A 27,598-nucleotide genomic window follows, 5' to 3' on the forward strand; every position below is an offset into this window, starting at 1 on the left:
ATCGTAGTTGTAATATCTGTGGTGCCAACTTATTTTCAATCGTACACGGATTACGTGCATAATAAAAGCACGCTGTTAAGTGTTGTTTGGTTGGAATACTGGTGTGCGCCAAAGTAAAAACTGTGCGCCAAAGCATAGAATAAGCATACTCTCTAAGGAAGTATGCTTAATCTATGGCCAAAGTAAGGCTTTCTGTACTAATCTGTGCAAGGAAGCCCACTATGTTGGGTGACTATAGGATAAATCCTTTAAGTGTGTACTTAATGTATCTTCTAGAACTGTAGCTGAAGTGAACTGATGTTTAGCTTGATTTACAGCTTTCTTAAAGTAAACAGCTGTATAAATAATCAATCAACTAATGACACAGAATACAGTTAAATTGTAACGTGTTAATAAAAAAAATCACGATATTTAACTGTTCTAATAAATTGATTTTAATAAATAAATTGTTCTCCAACAGTGTCTTATATTTCTTTTGCACTACAGTACAGTGCAAAATAAATATAAGACACCGTTGGAGAACAATTTGAATATACTGGTAGTTAGTTTACACAAGAACTTAAACAAATACAGTTCAATTTTTATTGATAAAGCATAAGTCATTTAATTTTATTTTTCAAGTTGAGATCTCAAGTACCACAATATCAATTCAATAATCTCTCCAAAGGCGGCTGCATGGTAGTTAGTTTTTATTCAATTAACTAAACAAATATATTTTTATATGTGAAATACCTGTTAAGTCTAGCACAGATGATTCCTCGCCAAGCCATTGACCCACTTACCCCCCCCCCCCCCCCCCCCACCAACAATTCACCCCAACAACGCCTAAGACCCATCCGCCACGTCTTATTTGCCCCTTACTCGATGTTTTCATCGATTTCTCATCCCTCATCCTTTCGTTAGATCATAAAACCAATGATACGAACCATATGTGTTATGGGATTTTTTTAAATCGTTCCGTTTCTTTTCTTATTTTACACGTCTTATAAATTGCAAACATAACAATTTACACCCAGGAAATCTCTTTTAACTTACACCTTACCCTGTCGTGAATAACTTAACTACCTCGAAAATAGATACCAATGATAACTGAGCTGTCAAATGTGTATCTGTTAAGACATTTTTCTATTTAAAGCTGTATAACAGCCTCGTAATATGTAAAAGCGTTAAACCATTTAATATTGTAACTCTAACTCTTTGTACTTAAGAAATATACGATTTTGTCCTAATAATTCTGTTTTATCTTTTACAGAAAGATGTTCATAGGAGGCCTCAGTTGGCAAACTAGTCCAGGTAAGACAAAATTGTATTGATATCGTATTCGAAGTATAGTTACCTTAAGTTATATTTATACTTATATGTGTACCTTGAAAAATCATTGTACGGTAGTTCGTCGAATGTACATTTACACTCCACGGAATTGACTACCAAAAATAATATAACAAAATCAAACAGCTTGTTTTACCAGACTAAGGTGCTATGTTTGCTGCTCGCCAAGCATATTATGTAGATTGTTTAAGCTGGCATTTCGTTTTCTTGCAAATTTGATTATCCCTCAACGTGGTCACGTAGTAATGTAGTCTATTACAGTAATGCTTTGTAATATTGAGTAGGTAAATTAGTTTATTTAAATTTAACCATAGTATAGTTTTGGTATCTCTTATCAAGTGTTGATTTCTAATGCATTTTTCCATAAAATGAAGTGATTTGTTGTAACATATCCCTCTAGAATAGTAACGTTTTAAGAACACTTTTGCAATAAGCAAACTAATTTTAGATTATCAAAATTAAGTGATATACAAGGCACCAATTAAAAACACTCGGTTTTTAGGAAGATATGAGGGATATGAGGGGTTTTCCACGTTGAGAGAGAGAGAGAGAGAAAAATTCTTTATTTACAACAATTATTTTGCAGCATTACATAAAGGAAATAAAAAAATATCACATGGGTCACAATGACCTGTGCGTGATAAAGAAGCATGTTAGCATGTATTTCCTTTTTGTCATGAATTTCTCTGCTTAATCAATTAGATTTTGCGTAAATTCTGAAAGAATGTGCTTGACTGATGTGTTGACGGAAAGTTTCTTGCAACGTACAAAACTGAAAATAAATATGATTGATTTACAGGTTGACATGTAAATAGTTTTAGAATACTTGAGTACATTGACAATTTTGAAAGCTCCGTCATAAAGCTTTTCTTAAATTGTACGTAATGTATCTTTTTACGTAAAGGTTTCACATTTACTGTATAATTGTGTACAACGGTAATCCACACAATCTTAGTGATTCAATCATTCAGTGAGTCATTCAACCATTCAACATAAAAATAAATGGTTTAATATCAGTCTATGTTGGATCACAACTAAGTCATGCGATATCAGTATCAATATTGGAAAAGATTATGCTTCATCGAGGATATTGAAAAAATAATAAAAAACATGAATTAGAGTTAAAACATTTAAATAAACAGTTTTACAAAGTACGACTTAAAAATAATTAATCAGGATATCTGGTGGTGTTTCTTGGTGATTTTTCTAAACTACAATATTGCTAGTGTCTTAGCACCACTCTTGTAAGAAATTATTCCTAAAATAATAAAAAAAAACAATTAGTGGTTTGCCACGACCTTGATACGGTATAATTCTATTCAATTAATTGAGATGGGGACGCCACATAACCCAAATATGAGTGTAGATTGGTGTCAGATGATCTGTGTAGCCTTGTTACTGACTAAGATCAGCTGTTTAATTTATTTAAAGCCCAATGATCAGGGACAGCTGGGTCCAGTTTCGAACCATCACAAACCTACTGACACAGATGATTTGTGATGATTTGTCTATCATGTGTCTCAGGATAGAACCGGTGACCATTTGATCGAAGGCGAGCAGTCGTCTACCTGCACTAATGCACTGTTTAAGAATTTCCCAAATTTTTACGAGGCCTTTAGTCCTAAAACCTATCACAAATGGTATTTCTTAATTCAAGAAAATAAAAAAAAACACTACACCGTTAACTGTTTTGCTTTGTTTCAACACTAAGTGATCTGAACTAATTAATGACTGGATGCTTAGTAAAAATCCACTAAATTAGTTATTTAATAGCTATTGGTTGCCTATTTTTGAACTCTCAGTCCCATTTTATTATTATGGAGTAATAGTGAATTGCTAATGCTATGCTTTTTACTGATACTTATTAAAAATAAATGAATACTTATTTGATCTTTTGAAATTTGTATCCGGAACCAAAAGCTTAGTTTCAAATGCTATTTTACAATCGACCTACAGTATTTAAATTATAACTAAATATATAAGCCTAATGGGGAATTCATTTTGTGTAAAGGCCAAATTTTGTCTACATTTCGTCTATTGTAGGAATTGGTCACTAGTACAATGTTATCTAAAGGAATAAAATTACATTAACTAGCATTTTTATATTTTATTTGCTTAGTCAATGTTAGCGTTAATCACGGTTTACATTATGTTGTTCCAAAACTAACTCTTTGGAAAATATAAGTAATTAATTTACGTCGAATTTCAAACAAAGAAATATTTTGTGTGGTCTTTGGGTCTTCGAAATATAGTATACTAAAAACGCTATCAACTATACACAATAGGTAGTCCTAATTAGTATTAATTTTGTTTTCTTTTAGATATTGACTTTTAAATGAATGAGACAAATGATGGCATCTGTTTAAGAGTAATCACTACTCTTAAACAGACGCCAAACACCAAATAAGGCTCCAATAGATGTGTTTTCATTACAGACACATATTCAAGTCCATTTAAGTTCTCTGTCTTTTCTTCATTTTAGTAACGTAACAATGAACACGTTAAACGACAATTCAAACACCATTACACTTAATATCTGCAAATGTCGCGTACAGACTGGCTGTGACTGATGTGAGGTCAAGGTCATGGGAACCTATAGGCCTACTAATATTTTTTTAACATAAGAAAGATATACAAATGGACCCTTCAATACATCCCTATGCATAATTTGCTAATACGTGCATGGAACGCGAATAAATTGGGTAAATGTAAGAATTCGGTACACACCATCGAGTACGCTATTACGGGGCCATAGAATACATTATTATATGTATTCTTATTATATATGTATTCTATAGCCCCGACGCTATTATACGGGGCGGCGTCTTCGCTCCTCAGAAGTTCAAAAGTGGAGCGGTGTGGTCTGCTGGTCTGTCTGGCCAATAATGGACCATAAAGTCTCTCACCAGAACCAGACCTCGACCCCACAGGTTATGTATACAGAGCTCGCATCACACAGTCATCTCCAAGAAAATTCGAAAACCTTTTTAGTTTTCGGGCTTTTCGTGAAAAGTTTATAACAATCTGAGCACAAATCTGTAAGTCCCGAACTTCTTCTATTCCTGAACTCAGTTTTAGTTTGCATAGGGTCCAAATTAAATTTTAATTATTTAAGAAAAAGATAAGTTAGCCGTGAAACCAACCTTACCTAGGCCGGCAAGCATTTAAGGAACTCAGAAGTATCCGACCGTAGTTGGTTGAAAATAATCACGGTATATGAGTAAAATATGTAATACACTTGACCAAATAAGAACGTCGAAACAGCCAATCATACACAATATGGTCATGAGCTCCAATAAGGTTTGTATGCCTACATACCCTTCCTGTAAGCAGTTGGATATAATATAAAAATTCGCTGGGAAATGCGCAAAAGTTGCATGGTGTTTTTGTATTTATAAAGGTACTAACATTTTATATTGTCACAGGAAGAGGGAGATTTGCGTCACTTAGAGATCTTAGAGAGATCTTAGTTGGTTTTCAATAGCTTTCTAGGTAGATACGTATAGTGAAAAGATTTCTGCATTTCCGAATGGTTAGAGTGTATCATTTTAGGAACGATAAATTAACAACCGAAAAATAAAATGGCATTGGACACTATGGTTTTTGTTTTGTAAATTTAAGCACATTTTACGGAGGGGAGTTGAATCCTAAATTAAGGGTAATTGTCACCATCAAACTTTGATTTTTTTATTCAAGGAACAAAAACAGTTAAGTCCAATAGCATGCAATTGATTAAAACTGCTATAAACCCAGTTAATTCTTCGGCGGTCCTTTGACGGTTCACGACGTCATATTACTTTGCAGTTGGCTTATATAATTTTGGCTGTTAAGTAACTAATATGAGGGTTTTGCTCCGAGACCAAACCCACACCGGTCTCCTCTCCAAAGGCTTTTGTTCCCGCTAACAAAACATTGAATTGTAAACAAAACAAAAACCACAATAATGCAGCTCACCTAGCTTAGAGCTTTAATTAACTTTGCTTTTTGCTCACTCTTTGCGCATTAAATTTAGAGATGTTATTGTGGCCCTTTGAAATATGACGCATCTCTTCATTCGTTTTTATATACAGTACATTTAATAAATGAGATCATTCATGACAATTTAACAAATTTCATCAAGGAAATAACTACTTAATTGATACTTCGATGTAGTTTTTTGTTCATTTGATTTGTTTGTTTGAATTTTGTGAAAAGAAAATTCTAATTTGTATAATTATTAAAGGTAAACAATATCGATAAAGTAATATTAAAGAAAGTTGTGGCCATTATCGGCTTAACAACACTGAAATGTTACATTGTTGAAATAGGTTTATAGCTACTGTATGGGAAAAACTACTTTTTCTGTGGAGCACCAGTTACATGTATAAGCAGACTCATATATAACAATCAAGCATTTAAATTGCAATGTCACATTACATGTTACATTATGGTGTGTTACAATTTAGGCTTTTGATCAACCAAATTACATAATAACTCTATTGACCTATCAGGGGTAGGCGTTTGATGGCACATTAAAAGTCAAACCAGAGATAATGGAATATATAACGTCAATATGGGTGGGATTAGTTGAGCATAACACAAAACGTATGTGACATTTTAAGGTCTGTGGAAAAGTACTTAGTCAAAATATTAAAATGATCATGTAGTCGGGTAAATATAGGATATGACCTTAAAAAAATTGCAAGAAAACGTTTTATGGTTTTATTTTGTAGAGTTGGGTTTGCAGAATGACATACTAAAAGTTGCCAAAAATCGGTGCACGAGAAAACCACTAAAATCACAATTTAAAATGGCGGCTTTTTTCAACATTGGACAAATTAAAAAAACATATTTCACATGCATTTGCTATGCACATTTTTCGAGATATTGACTTGGGACCACCGCCTGTATTTATTGAGTGGTTAGTACTTCATTTTGATAGGGAACATGTTTTTGGCCGCCATCTTGGATCCGCCATATTGGACATAGATAATTTTTTTCAATGTAATGATAGTGTTGTGACACATCATTACCAACTACATTTTTACACTGATTTCAATGCCGAAATCCGTTTTTAAATATCTTTATTCATTTAGAAGGTATATACAAAAGAAAACTCTGCACCATACATTTCTTATGGACGTTTCGTAGTTTGATATTTTTTTTAAAATTATTTTTCTTATATCTCCAGTTCTTATTAACGCTTGTAGTTCGTTCTAGGCTTAAAATATTCAGTAATGTAAGGGCTTTCATTTGAGCTCTTGATCATTAAAATCAGACGAGTTAAAGACCTGCTACGAACCTCAGAACAATATTAAATTTAACTTTTTAGAAATATATTTTTATTAAAAGATTTATAACTCGGGTTGTTAATACGTCACCAAGTTCTTTCTTGTCTCAAATTACTCAGTGAATGTTTAGCTTTGATTTTATTAATCAGTAAACAAAATCTGACAATTTTAAAATGAGCCATGGACCATAATTTAACATTAAAATGTATTTATTTTGAAATTTGTCTTTAGTTAAGGACATATATCCCAAACCCTAATAACCCCTGGAAAGTAATCCATAGCTAAAATGAAAGTCAATATTTTGGCGAATTATTTAAGACTATAAAGAGTTTTGGGAGTTATTTAGAATTAGGAATATACGTCTTTAACTAAAGACAAATTTCAATATAAATACATTCTAATGTTAAATTATGGTCCATGGCTCATTTTAAAATTGTCAGATTTTGTTTAATGATCAATAAAATTAAAGCCAAACATTTAGTGAGTAATTTGAGACAAGAAAGAACTTGGTGACGTATTAACAACCCGAGTTATAAATATTTTAATAAAAATATATTTCTAAAAAGTTAAATTTAATATTGTTCTGAGGTTCGTAGCAGGTCTTTAACTCGTCTGATTTTAATGATCAAGAGCTCAAATGGAAGCCCTTACATTACTGAATATTTTAAGCCTAGAACGAACTACAAGCGTTAATAAGAACTGGAGATATAAGAAAAATAATTTTAAAAAAAATATCAAACTACGAAACGTCCATAAGAAATGTATGGTGCAGAGTTTTCTTTTGTATATATCTTCTAAATGAATAAAGATATTTAAAAACGGATTTCGGCATTGAAATCAGTGTAAAAATGTAGTTAGTAATGATGTGTCACAACACTATCATTACATTGAAAAAAAATTATCTATGTCCAATATGGCGGATCCAAGATGGCGGCCAAAAACATGTTCCCTATCAAAATGAAGTACTAACCACTCAATAAATACAGGCGGTGGTCCCAAGTCAATATCTCGAAAAATGTGCATAGTAAATGCATGTGAAATATGTTTTTTTAATTTGTCCAATGTTGAAAAAAGCCGCCATTTTAAATTGTGATTTTAGTGGTTTTCTCGTGCACCGATTTTTGGCAACTTTTAGTATGTCATTCTGCAAACCCAACTCTACAAAATAAAACCATAAAACGTTTTCTTGCAATTTTTTTAACGGTCCCTATGTAAGTTTGTTTAGTTTGCCTGGACTAATGGTGCATGTATGTGTACATCTTCGAAACAGATTATGTATTTTATTTATTTTTTGGTGGAAGAACAGCCAGAGAAGAAGTTTATATTACCATAGATTCGATGGTAAATCTTATAAAGGTTACTATTTCATCCTAAGAAACTCACATCTATGTACTCGTTATGTACCCGTTATGTACTCTTTGACAAAACTTCTACTAATAATATTATTACGAGTATTATTTTAATTCACGACCATTTTTAAACCTTTACATTGCTTTATATGGGAACAGGTTTTATCAAGTGTACATTGACTTCATGAACCAACAGCTAAAAATATATTAATATATTTGTAAGTTTAAAGATTAGATTGTTTTTAGTGGAATTTGAATTTTCAAAATTGCATCAAACTATAACCACGGCCCGCAACAATTTACTTATCCTCCATAAGAATAATATGGAATTTTTTAGATTTAAAGTCATTAAAAGTCTTTTGACCTTTTCTCCCTAACCATTAAATTTTGCCTCCAATAATGTTTCAATATATCACACATATCAGTACAAAGTGGTTTAAAAATAATTTGCTAAGTTGTATGTTTTGAAGGTCAAAAATGTAAAACCCCAAATTTACCCCATAACCCCCCCCCCCCAATGGAACCCTTTTCCCATGGTAGGATCATGTGCTAGTTTGCGAACTGGATTGAATAAACGTAGGTGGAACACGTTTCTGCCAAATTTCATCAAACTTAAATTTTACGAATTACCGTAGGTCTCATGGTAAGACCTACGGTAATACCTCATTCTCATTCCCTACAGATTGGACAATAAGTACGACTATATATCACATTATTGGCCGGTCTTACATGCGTTTTTATTGAAACTAAATCACATTTGCGATTACCAACTAAAACTGGTTAGATTTTAATCTATAAAACCTGATCAAAACTGTAACTATTCAAGCAATAGCTATCCTCAAAGTTATTTGAACTTTGTTTATATATAATGACTTTTAACCGTCCCTTCTACATTAATTTGGTTCACATATACTACACCATTATATGCCTACTTATCGTTTAATAAACCACCAAAATGTGACTAAACCGGAGCCTCTGGCTAAACATATCTGTTTATAGCTTAGACTGCATGATTTGTTCTTTACAAGCCTAGCGTTAAGTTGTGTAGACAGTGTTTACGGTAAAATTAGTTTTCCTCTTTCACAGAATTATACATGCATCTTACCTAATAAGCTACTCGCACCTGTTACAGCGTTATTTAAGACCTGTGAGGATTCTAGCCTTTCAAGCAGTGCCAAGGAGTTAGTGGTTTATTTATTGCAATTTCATTGTTCTCAAACTATTCGATTGAGCAAAAGCATCCTCCTCGTCTAACTAGTAGTCTCAAACAAAGGGTAGGTGGTCGGAAACATTCAAAGAGAAAAATAGGGGTTACTTAAGTTCGTAGATGTAAAGTAGTTTAAGTTGAAGGTAATGCAATACTAAAATTTAAGGTTCTAAAAGGCATTTGTTTTATTCCACAAGCGCTTTTGAAAAATATGTTCTCGTCTTCAGGCTGAGTTTAAGACTCTGCTTTTTTATATAGTTGTCAACTTTCATATATTTCTACAGTTACGGTAGTTGTATTTAACGGTTTATACTTAAATTGAAACGTTTGGGAAATGTTCTCTCATTTTTACTACACGTATTTAGCAGGCTTTTTAGTTTAGATATGATATTTTATATAGAACTTCTAAGCCCTGTCAAAACGGGAAACGGAGAACGGCATCCTCTGGCCCTGTTCCGCATATAGAAGTTTGGTTAGGTTGGTTAGGTTATGTTAAGTTAGGTTATATAAATATGTCACCTGAACTTACGACCAGTGGCCGGGACCCCTACAATCTGTCAAAACAACTGCAGAGTAAAGTAGCCAATTAATAGAACATTGAAATTAATTCTAATTTACCTACCGACAGAAAAATATAATAAATGATTGATAGTGTTAAATATATATTAATTATAGCATAGGTTGTGAACTGTTGTTGTTCAATGGAAGTGACCTCGAAAGGGCACTAAATTTGTAACTTGTTAATATTGTGTTAAATAAATGTAAAATCTTCAACAGCACTTATAGAATGTATTTTTTCTCTATCCTTTATTTTGACTAATTAAAATAAATATAAAATAATAAACTTTTTATGTCAAGTGTTTTAGCATGAGAGTAGTTAGAAAAGAGACTAGCGTCGGAATTATTTACTCTCTACTGATCATTCGCTCAGAAGCACGATTTATGTTATTTGTTAGACATTTAAACTAACGTTAATCCTGCACTTTACCAAGCCACTTACCACATAGGACTTGATGGCCTGAGGGCGTCCAAAACACGCAATGAGAGCTAACGCGCTGTTTATAGCTTCTGAACCTTCGCCAATCTCGCAAATAGTTCTGGGACAAAAGCCTCTCATTAATGGATACCTGCGGAATTAACCTCCACCGCCGAGTTCAGCGAGTTCACACTTATTTCAGTCATGGACATTGTCGCTACGGAAAACTAGGCTCTTCTTGTAATCAATTTTTCAGTTTTTCCAATGTTATATTTGCTTGTTTAAACAGTGCTTGCAAGGCAAAAACATCTTGGTTGTGTAAATAAATGGGCAGATGATAATTACAATACTTGTTTACACTGTTGTTTCTTGATTCAAAAATATTCTTATTTCCAGAACAATTCATAAAAAAATAAAAATATAAGATGTTTTCTATAACGTTTTATTGACAACTAGAATATCAGTACTGTAAATAACAAAATGTATTAAAAAATCAAAAGAAGTGGTGTACTAGATACTGTACTAGACTGGGGCGGTGGCATTGTTTTATAATCTAGCTACTAGGAGGTCACGAATTGTGGATATTTATAGGCATGCACTGTGGATGTGATACTCCCTGGTGTGGATTAACGTCCACTAGTGAGTACTACCACTATGCGCAGTACTATCCTGATAATTAGACCAATTAGTTAATACCAAGGCAAAAATGTGGTTCAGATTCCACGATAAACCTTAGGTCCCTAGTTGCCATTAGCTGTATGGGGGTCACTAACAATACTACCAGATCGCGCCACTCATCATACACTCATCTCCATTCATACTTGGCTTAAAATACCTACTTTGTATGGTCGCGATTTCAATGAAAGGTATTTAAAAAGTATTAAAGATAACGTTATAGCATTATTTTTAGTGTCAGTAAAATTCATCAATATTTATATAGAAACACATGAGATAAACTACTGTCGTCATATCGTGATTTACAAAAAGTCATCATTCAAACGCAACGTGCAGAGTTATAAAAGGGGAGACAAGATATATATCTCATTGAAGATAGTCATTCTATAGTTAGTTGAAGACTAGTTGTTGAATAACGGTAATTTATTGTACGATGAATCTTGCTAGTGTGGTAGTCTGGCTGTGATACAGTATCTCCGCCAGAGTCCAGTCGTCGACCTCAGCAGCATTGTCTGTGAGGAGATGGCACGTCTTTGTACCTGCCATCCCCACAACACCTTTCACCACTGTGCTGCACGCTGACCCGTAGACCGTAGTTAGCGACAATGAGTCAGCTGAGAAAATATATCAGGTATCTAGGAATGACTTCTGAAATTCATTCGCTTGTATACACGTTTCTGTACAGAGACGCCAGGATGAATACAATAAAGTTTAGTTGTGGTTTAAATTTTTATCTGGATGGAAATCTGTAAGAGGTGGAAAGCCTGGATGGATGAAGACAAAAGAACTATTCCACCTGAAGTTGACGACTGGGCAATAATCGTAGACGAAGACAATGCACGTAACACCTGGCCCCTTGGAAGAATATCTGCCCTATACCCCGGTCGAGATGGACAAGTAAGAGTTAGTTGTTGACATCACAACACCAAAAGGTACTTTTCGGCGTCCGTTGACAGAAATTGTCATTCTACCTGAGGAGGGGAAAGATGTTAATGACTAATTTCATATATATGTATGACCATTGATTAATCTTTATATTTCTTTTGTATGGTTTATTTGTGAAGATTAATTATCACATGTTTTAATATTGTAAAATGATTAAACTGATTAATATTGATTAATGATTAATAATAAACAGTGATTAAAATGTTGTACTGAAATTGACTATTCATTTGATTTGACTTTGATAATTGACAATTTGAGGGCATAGCTGTGATTAGTGAATTACTCTCTACAGACATATACTATACACAAACTGTGGTGGTTTCTACTTCAGTGTTAATTGGTATAACTGATAAAACCTTATGATACTGGTTCTCCTCTGACTAAGATTCAATTCAATGCGATCTTCTGGATGTTCACTGTTATCTGATAGCTCTGGTATGCAAGCAGTAATTCAATATAACTCCATATATAGTACCTGTGGATTCAATTAGTAGTAGGCGTGTTCAATTTCTTATCTCAAATGAATGTATAATATTTGTGATTTAAATAATATTTGCAACATTTCGTTTTTTTATAGTTTTGGGCTCTATTATTCATAGTACTAACAATTCTACAATTATTTAAAAGTGACGTGTCAATAGTTGTAAGGCGTGTTCTTGAACTGAATGGTGGAATACAACGGTTTAGGAGTGAAGCCGAAGAGTTTTCTCAGCCGTATTTCGTGGCATTCAAACTCAATTTCAGTCCTATTCGATCATTTAGTGTTATTTGCCTCTGAAAATTGCGTCGACAGAGAGAATGGATCATAAAGAAAAAAAAACTGATTCACAAAAAACTATGGTTTCGGGTGAATAAAATTACCTTTTCTTTTATTACTTTAGCTATTTTTTGTCTAAGGAAAAACGTCCAACTTATTACTCATCTAAAGAATTAATACATGAATAAATGAATTCAACCTATGAATGCGGAATACGACATGGTCAAATGATTTATTCTATAATATTTAGCCCCGATTGGTATAGGACAGAATTATGATTTAATATCGAAATCAACCAAAGTCATTGTACAAAATAAACTGTCAGTAGTTGTTTCCAAAGTATTAGGCGTATACTTTGATGCGCTTTACTTCCTCTTTCAACAGAAGTACTGTAAGATTTGCTTTGTCTGAGTTCCATCATACCTATATTATGCAACAGTAGAAAATAAAGGAAATTATATTATAAGCGCAGGCAGCGCAAGGGGCGGGTTTTGAAGCAGACTATACAAAGGAGTCTTTGATACTCACTCGTCGTTTCCAACGATCTTTTGACCCGAGGGAACTTCGTTATCCCATCATACAACCTCCACTTAGATTATTAGGGACTAAGTAGGTGTTCTTTGTTGACTCAAAACAGGACACTATCTTCAACTGTGTTTACAATTTCTTATAGATCGTTGATGTTTTGAATATTCGTAGATTTTACTCCCAAACTAATGGGTTTTTCTAGATGTCACTTTTTACGTGAAATATAACAAAAAAACAACGAAAACCAAAATGAAATATGTACAATGTTATCTAAAAGAATACTAAAAAAATAATAAAATTTAAAGGTTAATCAATGGAAAGGTTGTGTGCATAAAATGATGCAAACACATCAAGATTACAATATATAATATGTATTACAGCGTTAATTTTTTTATTTCTATTTTTTTCGTATGCGAACTGTTTCCATTGAACAAAAAATAATAATATTCTCTTAAACATCATATTCTGTATACTTACTTTACAGAATCTTATATAGGAAAGAAACAAGTTCAAAGTAATAAAAACTAAATACAATATATTGGCTTTAGCTGGTTTTATAGAAATCTTATTCCTCAGACATTAAAATATTTTTGGCTTGTACTGTTTATAAAAAACAACTTTAAGAACATTATCATGATATAAAAACATTGTCTAACTTTAAGAAAGTTATCCACAACGCTTAACCTAAAGGTTTAAAGTCAAACGCCGACCTAAAAATAAAACATGTTCTCGATGCGTCAAATCGACCAAAACAAGTACTTCAACTTTGGACTCGTCGGTATTGGATGATAATTCTATCAATTAAAAAGCTTGAAAATCTTGTAAAAGTTAGTTTACAATAGCACACTCATTTTCACTAGTAATCAAAATTATTGGAGTAAAAAAAATATTAGAATCTTTAATGCTAAACTTCTACTAGACAGAATCGCATGTATTTTATCATTCATTAACTTTACGAAAGGTATGAATGGAAAACAGATAATTATTTTCCGAACCATTTGCTACATAAAATCGAATATAATATACACCAATAGACCTTACCATAACCTTACTATACCGTATAAGTTTAGTTACCGAAACACACAGATTATTTCAATATTTTGTTTTGCCCTATAACTAGACAATTGTTTTATGAGCAGTAACTTACAAACAGTGTAACTTTTTGAATTAGCCTTAAATCGCTAATTCAACTACTAATTCATACTACTTCAAAGACTAATTTATACTGGATTTTTTTCTCTTTTACTTAGAGTAAATTGTACATTTTAATATTGTCACAATTTTGCAATTCGGGCAGCAAAGTTTTGCTTTAGAGGTTTCAAAGCTGAGCACGCAACCTAAGCCATATCCATCCCCTTTGAAAACAATAGTTTACGATCAACCAAAAATATGATTCTAACGTTTTGCCTTTGCATATAAAAAGCTACAAAAATTGTTTGAACAATTATTTGAGGTAAAGGCACTTTGTAGAATTACTCTAATTACGCTAAAATTAATGAGCCCGGGTAAAGCCTTCCCCGGCTATGTCTTCAATCTTTGAGTCTTAAAAAGCCAAGATTCAATTTAGATCACCGCCGGGATACTGGCCCATTCGAACAGATTATAAAACCATCTTAGACATTAAAGCTCTAGAATCTTGTGTTTTATTGAAAACTCAATTACTAAAATTGATATGAAAAAAATAGTTCAGGATCAATTTACACATAAATATACTTTGTTCTTATTACATGGTTTGCTGGAAAATTGATATGTCTAAATTACTTTAATGTGCACTATGACTGCATTTTGCGCGATGCGTTGTCAAGATTTGTTGTCGCTTGGACTTCGATTTTGTTTCATACTTTTTATATTTTTAAAGATGGTTCAAATGACGTAAAAAGGCGCTTTTTTGCCATCCAGATTCTAGGCCTTGGTATTTTTATATTTGTTAATATATTGTACAAGCCAAAACTGTTCGAAAACGTAATTTCGAACAGAAAAAATCGAAATATTTCTGAATATTGGTAACTTATATTAAGCGTAATACATCAAAAATAAATTTGAGACAGGAACCCAGACACAAGAGGATCTGTAGACTAAAATATATTTTGTTGCTTTAAAACGATTTATATTGCTTTAAAACTAATAAACATGTTAAATACGCCGTGATACAAATTTAACCTAATTTATCAGAATTAATAATTTATCTCTTCCTCAGAATTAATTGCGCTGATAGCCAACGACGTAAAATCACATTTTACGCCGGGGTGGACAAAATCCTTCTTAATATTTTAAAAACAGTTAGCCCATTACAATTTTAAAAATAAAAATAAATACCGGAATAGTAAAATAATTGCTATTACTGATTGTTTAATGCAGTTGAAATGGCAAACCGGAACGTTTTTGCTGTCAAAACAATAACAGGCACATCCAAGCAAATCCTAGGGGTTCCGTAAACTGACAGCGAACAGACTTGGCGGGCACCCGCGGGTCCGGTTTTACATTTGGATTTTGACAACCAGGTAAATCATCACGAAGCATTACGGTAGGTATCACGTCGGTAAAATATTATTGTTGTTGAGTATTTAGCCTGTTGAAAATTCTAATGCTATTACATATTAATCCAATGTTGGCTGTATACACCAAGACTATTCATACGACGATGGCGGTGGATTGACAAAAGGACCACGAGTTTGCAATGATCAGCAGTCACAATTTTCAATCAAAAGTATGTATACATATTATGTAATGTTTTCATAAAAATTCATGGAATCAACAATGAACTTTTAATTTTCGTCACATAGTATTCCAAATGAAGTAGGCAGTGAAACAGCTAACTAGTATATGGCTTAGACCTTAGACCAATATAACAAATACAACACGTATGATACCCAGAGTGATGACCGAATCTTATGATAGAAATAATATTTACATTTTAAAACAAAAGTAGCTTAGGTCGATATTTTATCAAGTTGTGCTAAATGCCTACCTACACACCATGTTAATGTGTTGGATTGCATTTTAGCAGAACGTGTCCACTTTACACTCCCGGACATGCCAGAACATGCATGGACATGCCGGGGTCACGTGACTCGTTGTGCGAGTGACGAGATGAATATTTACACCCTGCGGTATGCGGTAATTGTATATAATTTGGCCGCATACATAACCAAATGGCCGGGACTATTGTTCAGCCGTCTTTATCATCTCATGACAATTCCATTGACCGTTCCAAATCGTCCGGTTAACATGAATGGGAAGTGTTTAATTGGTTGTAAATTGTGCATGGGATTTGTGCATGTGATGTGTTGTGATTCTGTCTTGTATGGTTTACCGACAATTGATGATATAACCTACACTTACAGTATATCTTATAAATAACATTTTTTGGTCAATTGGGTCGTTTGCAACGTTTATGTTTGGGTGTTAACGAGATGAATATTTACACCCTGCGGTATGCGGTAATTGTATATAATTTGGCCGCATACATAACCAAATGGCCGGGACTATTGTTCAGCCGTCTTTATCATCTCATGACAATTCCATTGACCGTTCCAAATCGTCCGGTTAACATGAATGGGAAGTGTTTAATTGGTTGTAAATTGTGCATGGGATTTGTGCATGTGATGTGTTGTGATTCTGTCTTGTATGGTTTACCGACAATTGATGATATAACCTACACTTACAGTAATATCTTATAAATAACATTTTTTGGTCAATTGGGTCGTTTGCAACGTTTATGTTTGGGTGTTAGTAAGGTCATAAATATGAAAAAATCATCTTCAGTATATAACGGTGGTAAACCAAACTATTATGAGGAATCTATTTGAATAACATCGTTTGTATTTGAAATTGAGAGTTAATAAAACAGCATTCTGTGGTCTTATTAAATTAAACCACCAGCTAATAAGCTGATTCCTAAAAATAACTATCCCATTACTGTACATTGTCGTTAATTAGTGTTGGCTTTTCCATAATGAGAGTACAAAGGTTGTACACAGATGAATAGTATTTGTAAATTGCATTTTCATCGGAACATTTGCCTGTATATCAGTGGGTTATTTGTTTTCCTATTCTAGACTACATACATATAAGATATTACGGTATAAACATCTGCTCAGTTGAATTGGTCGTAGAGTTAAGTCACTTATAAATTGCCCGTCTTATACAGGGTGGTCGCGAATAAGCGTTAAACTTTTTATTGGGTATAAGAGGAGCATAAATGGAACTCGTAAACGTGGTTTAGAAAAATATATCTCATACACACCCCGAGAGATGAGTTGTTTTAAGTTTTTTGGAAAAAATTGACATAATTGCAAAAATGTTGCATTTTTCGGGTTATTTTAAAACTTTTATCAACATTTAACAGTACCATCGCATTCTCCACAAAATTTTGTATAAAAATACATGGACTTCAACTTGCCTAATCTGCATAGCTACTTATTAAATTGAATAGAAATAAAAATTTGCGTTTTTCAAAAAAATATTAAAACATATGTAAACATAAAACTTTTTTAAAAAAGGTTTTAAAGAGCAGCAAATACTTTAAAAAACTGGCCCATAATCTAAGCTTTCAAACAATACCATAAAACGTAATATTTGATTCGGATAAATGTCAGCTATTCATGTTTGAATGGCGTAAAACACAATTTATCCAAAACATTTTTCACTACTGTCGCGTCGTAATAATGTTTTTTAGATTATTTAAAATAGCACCATCCTAAAGGATTTTGAAATCAATATTTAGCAATACTTTTAAAACTGGATCCATTAACTCAGCTATAGGGCCAATCTTATACAAATTCTAGTAAGATATGTATGATATGAAAATTAATAACATAAAAACTAATAATAATCCATTTCGTAGTAGAGAAATTTGTTTTATTATTTACAGTACAGCCATGATATGAAACTAAAAAATACTTAGTCACTTTCCCTTATTTACACTACTGCATACTTCACTAAAACGACAAGGCTGTGCCCTATTAAACCTTAAAAAACAAGATACAGATATTTGATATACATCAACTTAATAAATAAAATAGCCTTGAAATATGGTAAAGTGGAAATATTACAGTAGTTGAGGATTAAATTGAACACATGAGACAAATTATTTAGTTTCAGGTAATGAAAATTTTCAACATTTTGGATAGCTTGTACAAACAGTTGATAAAATTTAAATCAAAAAATAAAAGTTAGCCATAAAATATGGAAAAATAAAAAGATAAAATAATGGATTAAAATAAACAATTCGCCTCACTTCACAAATCAAATGAGAGAATGGCTTCACTTCAACTTCCCACTTGGATCGGACGTGGAGACACTGTTTCTTGGCATGCTAGATCTCCGGATCTTATCCCTATGGATTTTTTGTTTGTTTGGGGATTTAGAAGATTGGGGTAAGAACTTTTTAACAGGAGCTTTTTAATTGGAGCAGCAGAAGTGCAGAAGAGCAGGGGCAAGATGAGCCATAGCATAAGATGAGCCAAACAAATTACTCTACTACGAAATGAATTGTTATTAATTTTTAATTTCATATCATACATATCTTACTTGAATTGGTATAAGATTGGCCTTATAGCTGAGTTAATTGATCCAGTTTTAAAAGTATTGCTAAATATTGATTTCAAAATCCTTTAGGATGGTGCTATTTTAAATGATCTAAAAACCATTATTACGACGCGACAGTAGTGAAACATGTTTTGGATAAATTGTGTTTTACGCCATTCAAACTTGAATAGCTGACATTTATCCGAATCAAATATTACGTTTTATGGTATTGTTTGAAAGCTTAGATTATGGGCCAGTTCTTTAAAGTATTTGCTGCTCTTTAAAACCTTTTTTAAAACAATTTTTATGTTTACATATGTTTTAATATCTTTTTGAAAAACGCAAATTTTTATTTCTATTCAATTTAATAAGTAGCTATGCAGATTTAGGCAAGTTGAAGTCCATGTATTTTTATACAAAATTTTGTGCAGAACTCGATGGTACTGTTAAATGTTGATAAAAGTTTTAAAATAACCCGAAAAATGCAACATTTTTGCAATTATGTCAATTTTTTCCAAAAAACTTAAAACAACTCATCTCTCGGGGTGTGTATGAGATATATTTTTCTAAACCACGTTTACGAGTTCCATTTATGCTCCTCCTATACGCAATAAAAAGTTTAACGCTTATTCGCGACCACCCTGTATATTCATTACTTAACTTGAGGAAATTGCCAAGACACTAAAAGACAATGTTACATGAAAACATATCCCACAGAAGTAGTTCGCTGGAGCCAATCGTTATGTCTTCTTATAATTGTTAGCAATATTTTATTGAAACGGTACAAGACCCTGTAAAAGGTTTACATTGCATGGTCAATTGTTATCCCTATGAACTACTCATGGGAGGTTTGGATTCATGAATAAATATAGATTTTTCGTAGATAAATTTGCCAACTAAATAATTATACGTAATTGTTTTATTAATTGAAGCCAGGACAATCTTAACAAGGATAAGGTTAAAAATTCAACCGTCCCATCAACGATTTTGTCTTTTAAAGTTAATATGCAGTATTTTTATTAAACTCATCAACGAAAATCCTTTTGTTATACGTTTTGCTCTCATATTATTTCAAAAATTTAAGCAAAGGGCTCTACTAGTCGTTAATTAGGTAACTAACATAAATTTGTTTGTTGAACAGTCAAGTATAATTTTATATTGCTATAATTATACATAAAAAAGTCTAAAGGAGAGAATAGAATTTTTGTAAATAAAAATTACAATGCAGTTACTGAGTTTCAAATTCCTTTATGAGACATAAAATTGATATCTTATGTTATTTACTTTACTCAAACTAAAATTATTTTTATCAAATGATCAAAATCCTTTTTATTGGTTTTAACTCGGATGTATTATGGCACTTATTCAACATTAGGGGCCTACTCATTATTATGTATTGTTGTTATTACTTATTCAACAAATAACCATACAAAAGGGAGTGTTGCACGACGTCCAAGTGCCACGACGTCCAATAATATTTTTCCAGTGCCACGACGTCCAAAACATCATTTTTGAGTTGTTGCACGACGTCCAAGTGCCACGACGTCCAAAAGTACAGTAACTGCCAAAAATATAGTCTTTCTACAAGCTTTGGACGTCGTGGCACTTGGACGTCGTGAAACAGCGCACTGTAGGATTGTAAAGAAGTATCATTTGCACCACGTCCAAAGCCTCTGCCAGTTGCACGACGTCCAAGTGCCACGACGTCCAATCAATATTTGACTGTTGCACGACGTCCAAGTGCCACGACGTCCAAAGTCCCTGTACACTGTGAACACTGTTTGCCGACCTCAGTGCATACAGTTCGTATTGCAATTATTGAAAGCAACTAGGCCTAGTCAACTGTTTGAAAGTTGTCAACCGCTTCGTCTTCGATTAATGTTTAAATTATTCAATATTCAATGATTCTAATTGAACTAATTATTGTATTAGCTTAAATTTTTATATGTAAAATAAATACTATGTCACCGTAAAATGTAGTGATGCAGTATTTCTGTTGTTATGATTGCATAATTGATTTCTACAAAATAGAGCTATGTCATAGAAACGAAATAAATAAATGACTACACTATTCACTATATTGTATGATTAATACAATAAATTAATCACTAGCCCAAAAGTAAATATGGTAGGTTTAATGTGAGTAGTGGTAGAATTCTAAGTACTGCAGTAGAATAGAATTGTCATACTATATCACTTGGTAGCAAATTTACTCGTAAGATAAAATGTATGCACAGTTTTATAACAGCTGTAAGACTTCCCATTTAAGTACCGGTATCATTGAAATTCTATAACTTCCATTGAACAGAAATGAGATAAGTAGATATTGATACACGGATATATGAATTTTCATACACTTATAATATGACGAATTCAAAAAATGTTTATCCGTCAAATGTGCTAAATATTATGTAAGGTGATTGGTTTAAAGCTGTTAGTTGTTGGCGATGACAGTTAGTTAGTGCAAGTATAAAATTGTAGTGCATCTAATACATGTTGGAATTGATTAGCTAACTGCCTATCAATCTGGTTCTTCTTGTTCACGACGCCACTATCATACAATATTTGCATTATTGGTGCGACGACCAATATTACGACGTGGTCTTTGAGCCATGCTCAAAACAAATATAGCAAAACTGTTACTTCCATTGATAAACTAACTTTAACCTAGGATGAAAGTAAACATTGAAATGTAAACAAAACAGTTACAAACAATTAACATATGTTTATCTTATTTAAATAAAACAAGATAAACCCATATGTCATAAACCCAATATAATTTTTCTTTCAACTTACATTAAAATAACAAGCGAAATTGCGTGACCCGTAAAATAAAATCCAGAAGGAAATTTGCAAATATTTTTTACCAAAACATTGTGCTCAGTATTCTTTAGCTGTTGGCCAAATTTCATATCAATTGGTCAAGCCATTACATTGTGATGCTCTTACAAAGAAGTTACAAAGTGAGGGAAAGTGAGCTACGCTCGCTCCGCTCGTTTCGCTCAAAAACGTATTTTAGCCATAGCACAGACAATATATAATACTATAATAGTAATCTATCTATCTATCTATACTATTAAAAAGAAGAGGTGGTGTGTGTGTGTTTGTGTGTGTGTTCGTGTGTGTTTGTATGAGATAATCTCAAAAAGTACTGAACCGACTGGGCTCAAATTGCACGCAAGTGAATCTACAGCTCCGAGGATGTTATAAAATACTATTGTTACAAGTTAAATAGAATGAAATGAAAAGAATACTTTACTGGAAGAAACTTTTATAATGTACTAAATTGGTCAAACTTATTTACAGAATAATTAATGAACAACAGAAAAAAATATTTGAAACAATGAAATATTTAAACAAAAACATTTGAATTCTCATAAGGAAGTCAAAGAGTACTAAATATAATAAACATAGTCCAATAGTTATTATATGCAACACTCCCCCTACTCAAGGCTTCCTTAGAGACTTCATAAGAACGTTAAGCCAGTCCAATTTTCTGTCTTGAAACCTTCAACCTTGCTAGTTGTGCACTTGTGTCAATTTTCTTCACTTCAAGGTTTCCTGCTGTCACTTTTTCTCGAACGAAAAAGTGTTTTTTTTTCAATGTGTTTGGTTCATAATGTGCGTTCCCCATAACGGCATTCATCGCAAAATCTTCAAAACGAATGGGCTGCCTTACCATAGCTCTATCTCGGAGTGGGCGAGTTTGCACAACGTTTTCTTCATGTTGTTCTGCTTCCTCGTCTGTCAATTTATCTTCTTCCGATTCATCTTCAGGAAAGAGAATGGGGACATTTTCTACTACAGGGGCTGAACAGTTCTCATCTTTTGCTTCATCGGGGACTTTTTTTGAGAGAACGGCTCGGCGTAGAAACTTGGTAGGGGTGTCTTGGTCTGTAGATGAGTTATTAAAAGAAAAACTAAGCAAAATCCCTTAGGACTCTGCCCCAGAAGCCTTTAAAGATCCCTCCACAGAGTTGTTTACACTTTGGCCATGTGAATAATACTTTTTAACGAAACAGCTGTTCATTTTTAAATTGTATTTCAAACAACACACATTTATTGGGAGTTACTGAATTCTACCATTGACTATTGGATACAGAAGTTGTTGTATGAATAGTCAAAGATTCTACCAAATAAGTATTAGCAATGTTATTTTCTGATTTAAAAATTTATTTTCTTCTTTATCATGTCATGTTTTGCAACATAACGTTCAATTACAAAATCAGAGGAAAATCATTTCATCACAGCAATTCTTAAATTATTATTGAACTATCTTATATCTATTCTACGGGTTGGTGTCTGCCTTTTTCACCACTTTTGCCTACATTTTATCATATTATTCTACACATATCAAATATTTATGTAGAAATATCTGCTCTTATCGTGTCTAATAATATCCAAACATAGAAACCTTGCCTAAAATTGTACCCATCTTGACAAACTATTTGCGCCTGCCTATATTACGGACTTTGGCGCACTGAGTAGGTAACATCATTGAAAAATAACACGACATTTTGGCTGTAAAATATGGTACAAAGAGAAAATACTATTTAAGCAGCTACTGTCATGACAGAAAGGTCATATTCCTTTTAAACTAGATAACAAAATCCTTTATAAGATACGTTGATTAACAATATGTAAACGTCAATATATACGTAACTGCCAATTTACGGTATTTTTGCTTTTTGGAAATGTCCCATTGCTATGTCATTTGCATTATTTGTTGCCAATGAAGCCGCAAGACTATATGAACTAAGAGGCCCCTAACAGTTCAAGAATAAAAGTCAACTTCACTTCAAGTATTCCACTACACCTAACATTCCATAGAGAGATTATATTGACAACTTTATGTTATTGATAAGGCTGATACAACTAACTGACATCCCCCATGTCAAGGAATTCCAGCTTAAACAGTAACCCCAAAATCAATTTCTCAAAACTGTGCTAGAGGGTTCATTCATTGGCACAGAAGTACGATATGAACTGACGCGACGTGACGAAGGAAAAATCAAACTTCCACTTTAACGGATATACCTCCATTATGCAGTTAGAATATGTCTTCCCAAAAAATATTTTCTTTTCAAATAAAATCATATTACATTGATGAAATCACGGAAGTGTTTAACTACAAAAGATCCACCAATACGATTTTAATACTATTTAAAGGTTCTTCCAAAGGAAGAGATACCATATAAAATACTAATAATAACTCCGATGGCGTACGGTATGGGAAATATTTTATTCATTGAATGATCAACCATATTTGGCAACTAATGCAGTTAATATCATTATTGTTTTTTTTTACACTTATTACTCTTTAAACAATGCTAAATGCTCAAAATATGTAATATGTGTATTTCACCCAATTAATCGCAGTTAGATGAATTAACGTAAGCCTTGAAAGTAACCGTTGATTTTGACGGGTTTCACCTAGTATTAAATAATGCACGAATATTAGAACAGAGAGGGTAAGGATTATAAATTTAAAATAATGATGTTACTAGCCCGAATGTAAACATTATTTTACATTACTTAAATGTAGCTGTCAAACCATTTAATGTAATTTCATTAGTATATGATTGTTACTTATTACTTAGTTATTTCATTTGTTTATGTTTATGATCTACTAGCTGTACCCGCGGGCTTTGCCCCGTTTAACTTCACAAGTGAGCTCGTTCGCATGTCTCAATCACGTCCTGGTTGAAGTACGTTCGCTACGCTCACTCACCTTTAGGTTGGAGCTCGTTCGCTCCGCTCACTTGCCTTCAGGTTAGCTGGTTCGCTGCGCTAACTCGCTTCCAGGTTGAAGTTCGTTCGCTACACTCACTCACCGTTTGGTTGCAAATTAAATGAATGATTAAATGAATTTATTTATTTCCATTGAGAACTAACTTATTACAGTAGAGTCCCGCAAACTCGGCTCTCGATAACCCGGCAGTCTGGATAACTTGGCCATCACCTGGCTCAGAAAATTAGTGATTTTTTGAGTCAGAGTTAAGGCCGGTCTACACGCAAGGATTTACCGTACGTTTTACCTGCGCAAGTAAATCGTTGCGTGTGTACCGCAAAACTGTGCATTTTTGAGAACTGCGCGGAGACGGAAGACGGAGCGATAAAACTATTGCGGAGAGCATAGTTTTGACAACGTTTTCAGACAACTCGTTGCGTGTGGACACTGTCATCCGTTTCAACTCTGTCTTCACGCTCAAAACCCCAGTATGCAGCGTTGTCTTTACGTGCTGTCAGAGGTATAAGTGTGTTTTTTTAATTACGATCGCAGATCTTCGCCAATGTTCCCGTGATTTTGTTGTTGAATTCATCGAACTGTACAGAAAATTTCCTTATTTATGGAGGGTCAAGAGTAAGGAACATAGTGACTGTGATAAGAAAAAGACTTAAGAGTCTTTTGAAAAAAAAGAAGAAAAAAAACAGTAGATTCAAACGTGAACAGAGAAACTATTTTGAAGTTTGTTGTCTTTTTAGTAAGCAACGTCTTGACCATACGAGCGCCGTCGTCTCTCAGACTTTCTTTGCTTACTTGTAACACTGGCTGCAGAAATTGCCAACAGAAACACATCTTCCATGATATTACATGCACTACACTGAAAGTTATCACAAAACTGCACTAAAGTTGGTGCTGAAACCTGTACCGTGTGGACGAATTTCTTTGCAACGACTTGACTGTAACGTTTTACCTGCGCAGATAAAACGTACGGTAAATCCTTGCGTGTAGACCGGCCTTTAAACATGGACTCAAGCCAGCTCAAGTCAAATTATTCGCAACTGGTACTAAGGATTTGTTGTACTATATCTGATATAGTCTTTTTCTAAGTTCACGTCGCACTCGCAATTAGTTCGCATGTTTTATCTAGGAAAGCAGGTATGCCCTAAGTCATAGCATTTGTAGGTTAAGTATAATAATAACAAACATGCTTATCGTAGGTTTGTAGGCACACTTGTTTAAGAATATGCCGTGGTAGGTTTTGTTTATAAATTTTATTTTTTAATTCTTGTCTAATGACGATATTGATTTGTATTTCTGCGAAAATGTTAATTTATTTGTCAAGGGCATGAGCGGCCCTCTAGTCTTTGTATGTTACATGAAGCACAACATGAAAAAGAATAAATTAAAGGAAGGTAAAAAACGGATCAGTCGCTGAAGGTCTAATCAGACCTTCGACACACATTTTGCAGTTTGTACTTGATGCTGAGGATCCCATGAATCCTGTACAAAATTAAAAAAATGTTTCATTAAAACTACAAGTTTATTACTTTTCCGAGAACCAGCCTTTATCAGGTCTTCCGCTCCCACGCTAGTCGGCAACATCAACTGTGCTATATGAAAACAATAAATCTTGAGTAAATATACTGTATGTTGAATTTTGAGGTTGTGGTGTTCCTTCGTAAGCACATTTGATTATAATCTAGGAATATGTAAATTTATTGTTATACGTTAACTTTATTGATATTCGATTTGCTACAGTACTATTAAACCTAGAACATTTTTAATTCGTGCGCGTTGTATTTTAGAGTTGGGGAAACAAAAGAACCCTGTGTACAACTTATTTATATGATATTCTCATTGGTTGCAATTTAATAAGTGGTGTAGCAAAACACAAACACAAAATTTATTGAAATAAAATTAAGTCAATGTTAAGTGAATACTATTAATAAACATATTTGCGACATAAGAACATTTAATCGAAGCCTACAAAACAGTTCGAAAAAGGCATTCTATTCTTTATACTACTACAAATTAAAATGAGGGTATAAAAAATAGTTTTCAAAGATCATGTTGATCAATGTACATTCATCTAATCTTGAAAAAATAAGTATTTAAAAGCTTACTCCAAACATAATGAAGTTTATCGGTTGTTAAAAAAAGTCATCATTTTTCAAACCATGTAAACCTTATAGTTTTCCAACTGTAGCCTTGTTTATTTTTTCTTTTTATGTTTTTTTTTTTTACTTTATGATGTTTCAATTTATGGTTCAAATATTCATAGTATATATATTTCTGAACAAGAACATACACCCATGTATATATAACTAATAAACGTTCCATAAGCATTTTACACGAGAGAACACTGTTCGGCAAGTAGCCGGTCATCGTAACCGGTCATCATGAAGGAGCTTGGACGTCGTGCAACAGCGCTGAGCTATATTGGACGTCGTGCAACAGTCAAATATTTATTGGACGTCGTGGCACTTGGACGTCGTGCAACTGGCAGAGACTTTGGATGTCGTGCACATGTTACTTTTTTACAATTCTATAGTGCGCTGTTTCACGACGTCCAAGTGCCACGACGTCCAAAGCTTGTAGAAAGACTATATTTTTGGCAGTTACTGTACTTTTGGACGTCGTGGCACTTGGACGTCGTGCAACAACTCAAAAATTATGTTTTGGACGTCGTGGCACTGAATAAATATTATTGGACGTCGTGGCACTTGGACGTCGTGCAATGCATCCATACAAAACACGATTATAGTTTTCAAACTCGACGCGAGCGAGGGCTCTACTATTGTTATAATAACATGCAAACTAGACTTTACTTTTCGTATCGATTTCCACACAATTCATCATATAAGTGTTGATTTATGCATTAACTGTATTCATACGACTTGTTTTATGGCTTGCTGTTGCAACTATAAAATCTGTAAATACGGTGTAGAAACATTTACAGGTAAAACGTACATGCTAAAGTATAAGTAAATACCTTATGTTGAGGGAAAGGAATTTTAAAGTTAAAAAAATATCTGGTCCATCAGCATAACAGATTATAATTGATACAATTAGGTGAAACTTGTGAAAGTTTATTCGTGTCTCAATTTAAAAACTTTTCATCTTTATTTATGGAATGTTATATCCTGTTAGCGACCGCAGCCTATTCTTTTCACCTAACTATATCAAATGTAATTAATAACGATGCATGGCACATCTTACTCTCATCTCTTGATGGAAGCATGTTTATATCAACCATTTTATCAACCTAACTAGAAAGTGTTACATCTGCATTTAGGTGTATTAGC

The 27,598-nt window shown here is 33.2% G+C and overlaps 1 protein-coding gene across 11 annotated transcripts in view; it reads left to right on the plus strand.

Moving 5' to 3' along the window:
• Positions 1-27,598, plus strand: part of LOC128986010 (RNA-binding protein Musashi homolog Rbp6) — an 802,253-nt gene that overhangs the window by 63,949 nt on the left and 710,706 nt on the right. For all 11 annotated transcript variants that reach the window (XM_054406067.1, XM_054406068.1, XM_054406071.1 and 8 more), the window contains exon 2: positions 1,253-1,293. In XM_054406067.1, coding sequence (XP_054262042.1) covers positions 1,253-1,293 — 41 coding nt within the window. The remainder of the gene's footprint in view (positions 1-1,252; positions 1,294-27,598) is intronic.

This window comes from Macrosteles quadrilineatus, unplaced genomic scaffold (genome assembly GCF_028750875.1).
Source record: "Macrosteles quadrilineatus isolate MER2022 unplaced genomic scaffold, UCM_ALF_1.0 Scaffold_2__2_contigs__length_208266976, whole genome shotgun sequence".
NCBI lineage: Eukaryota > Metazoa > Arthropoda > Insecta > Hemiptera > Cicadellidae > Macrosteles > Macrosteles quadrilineatus.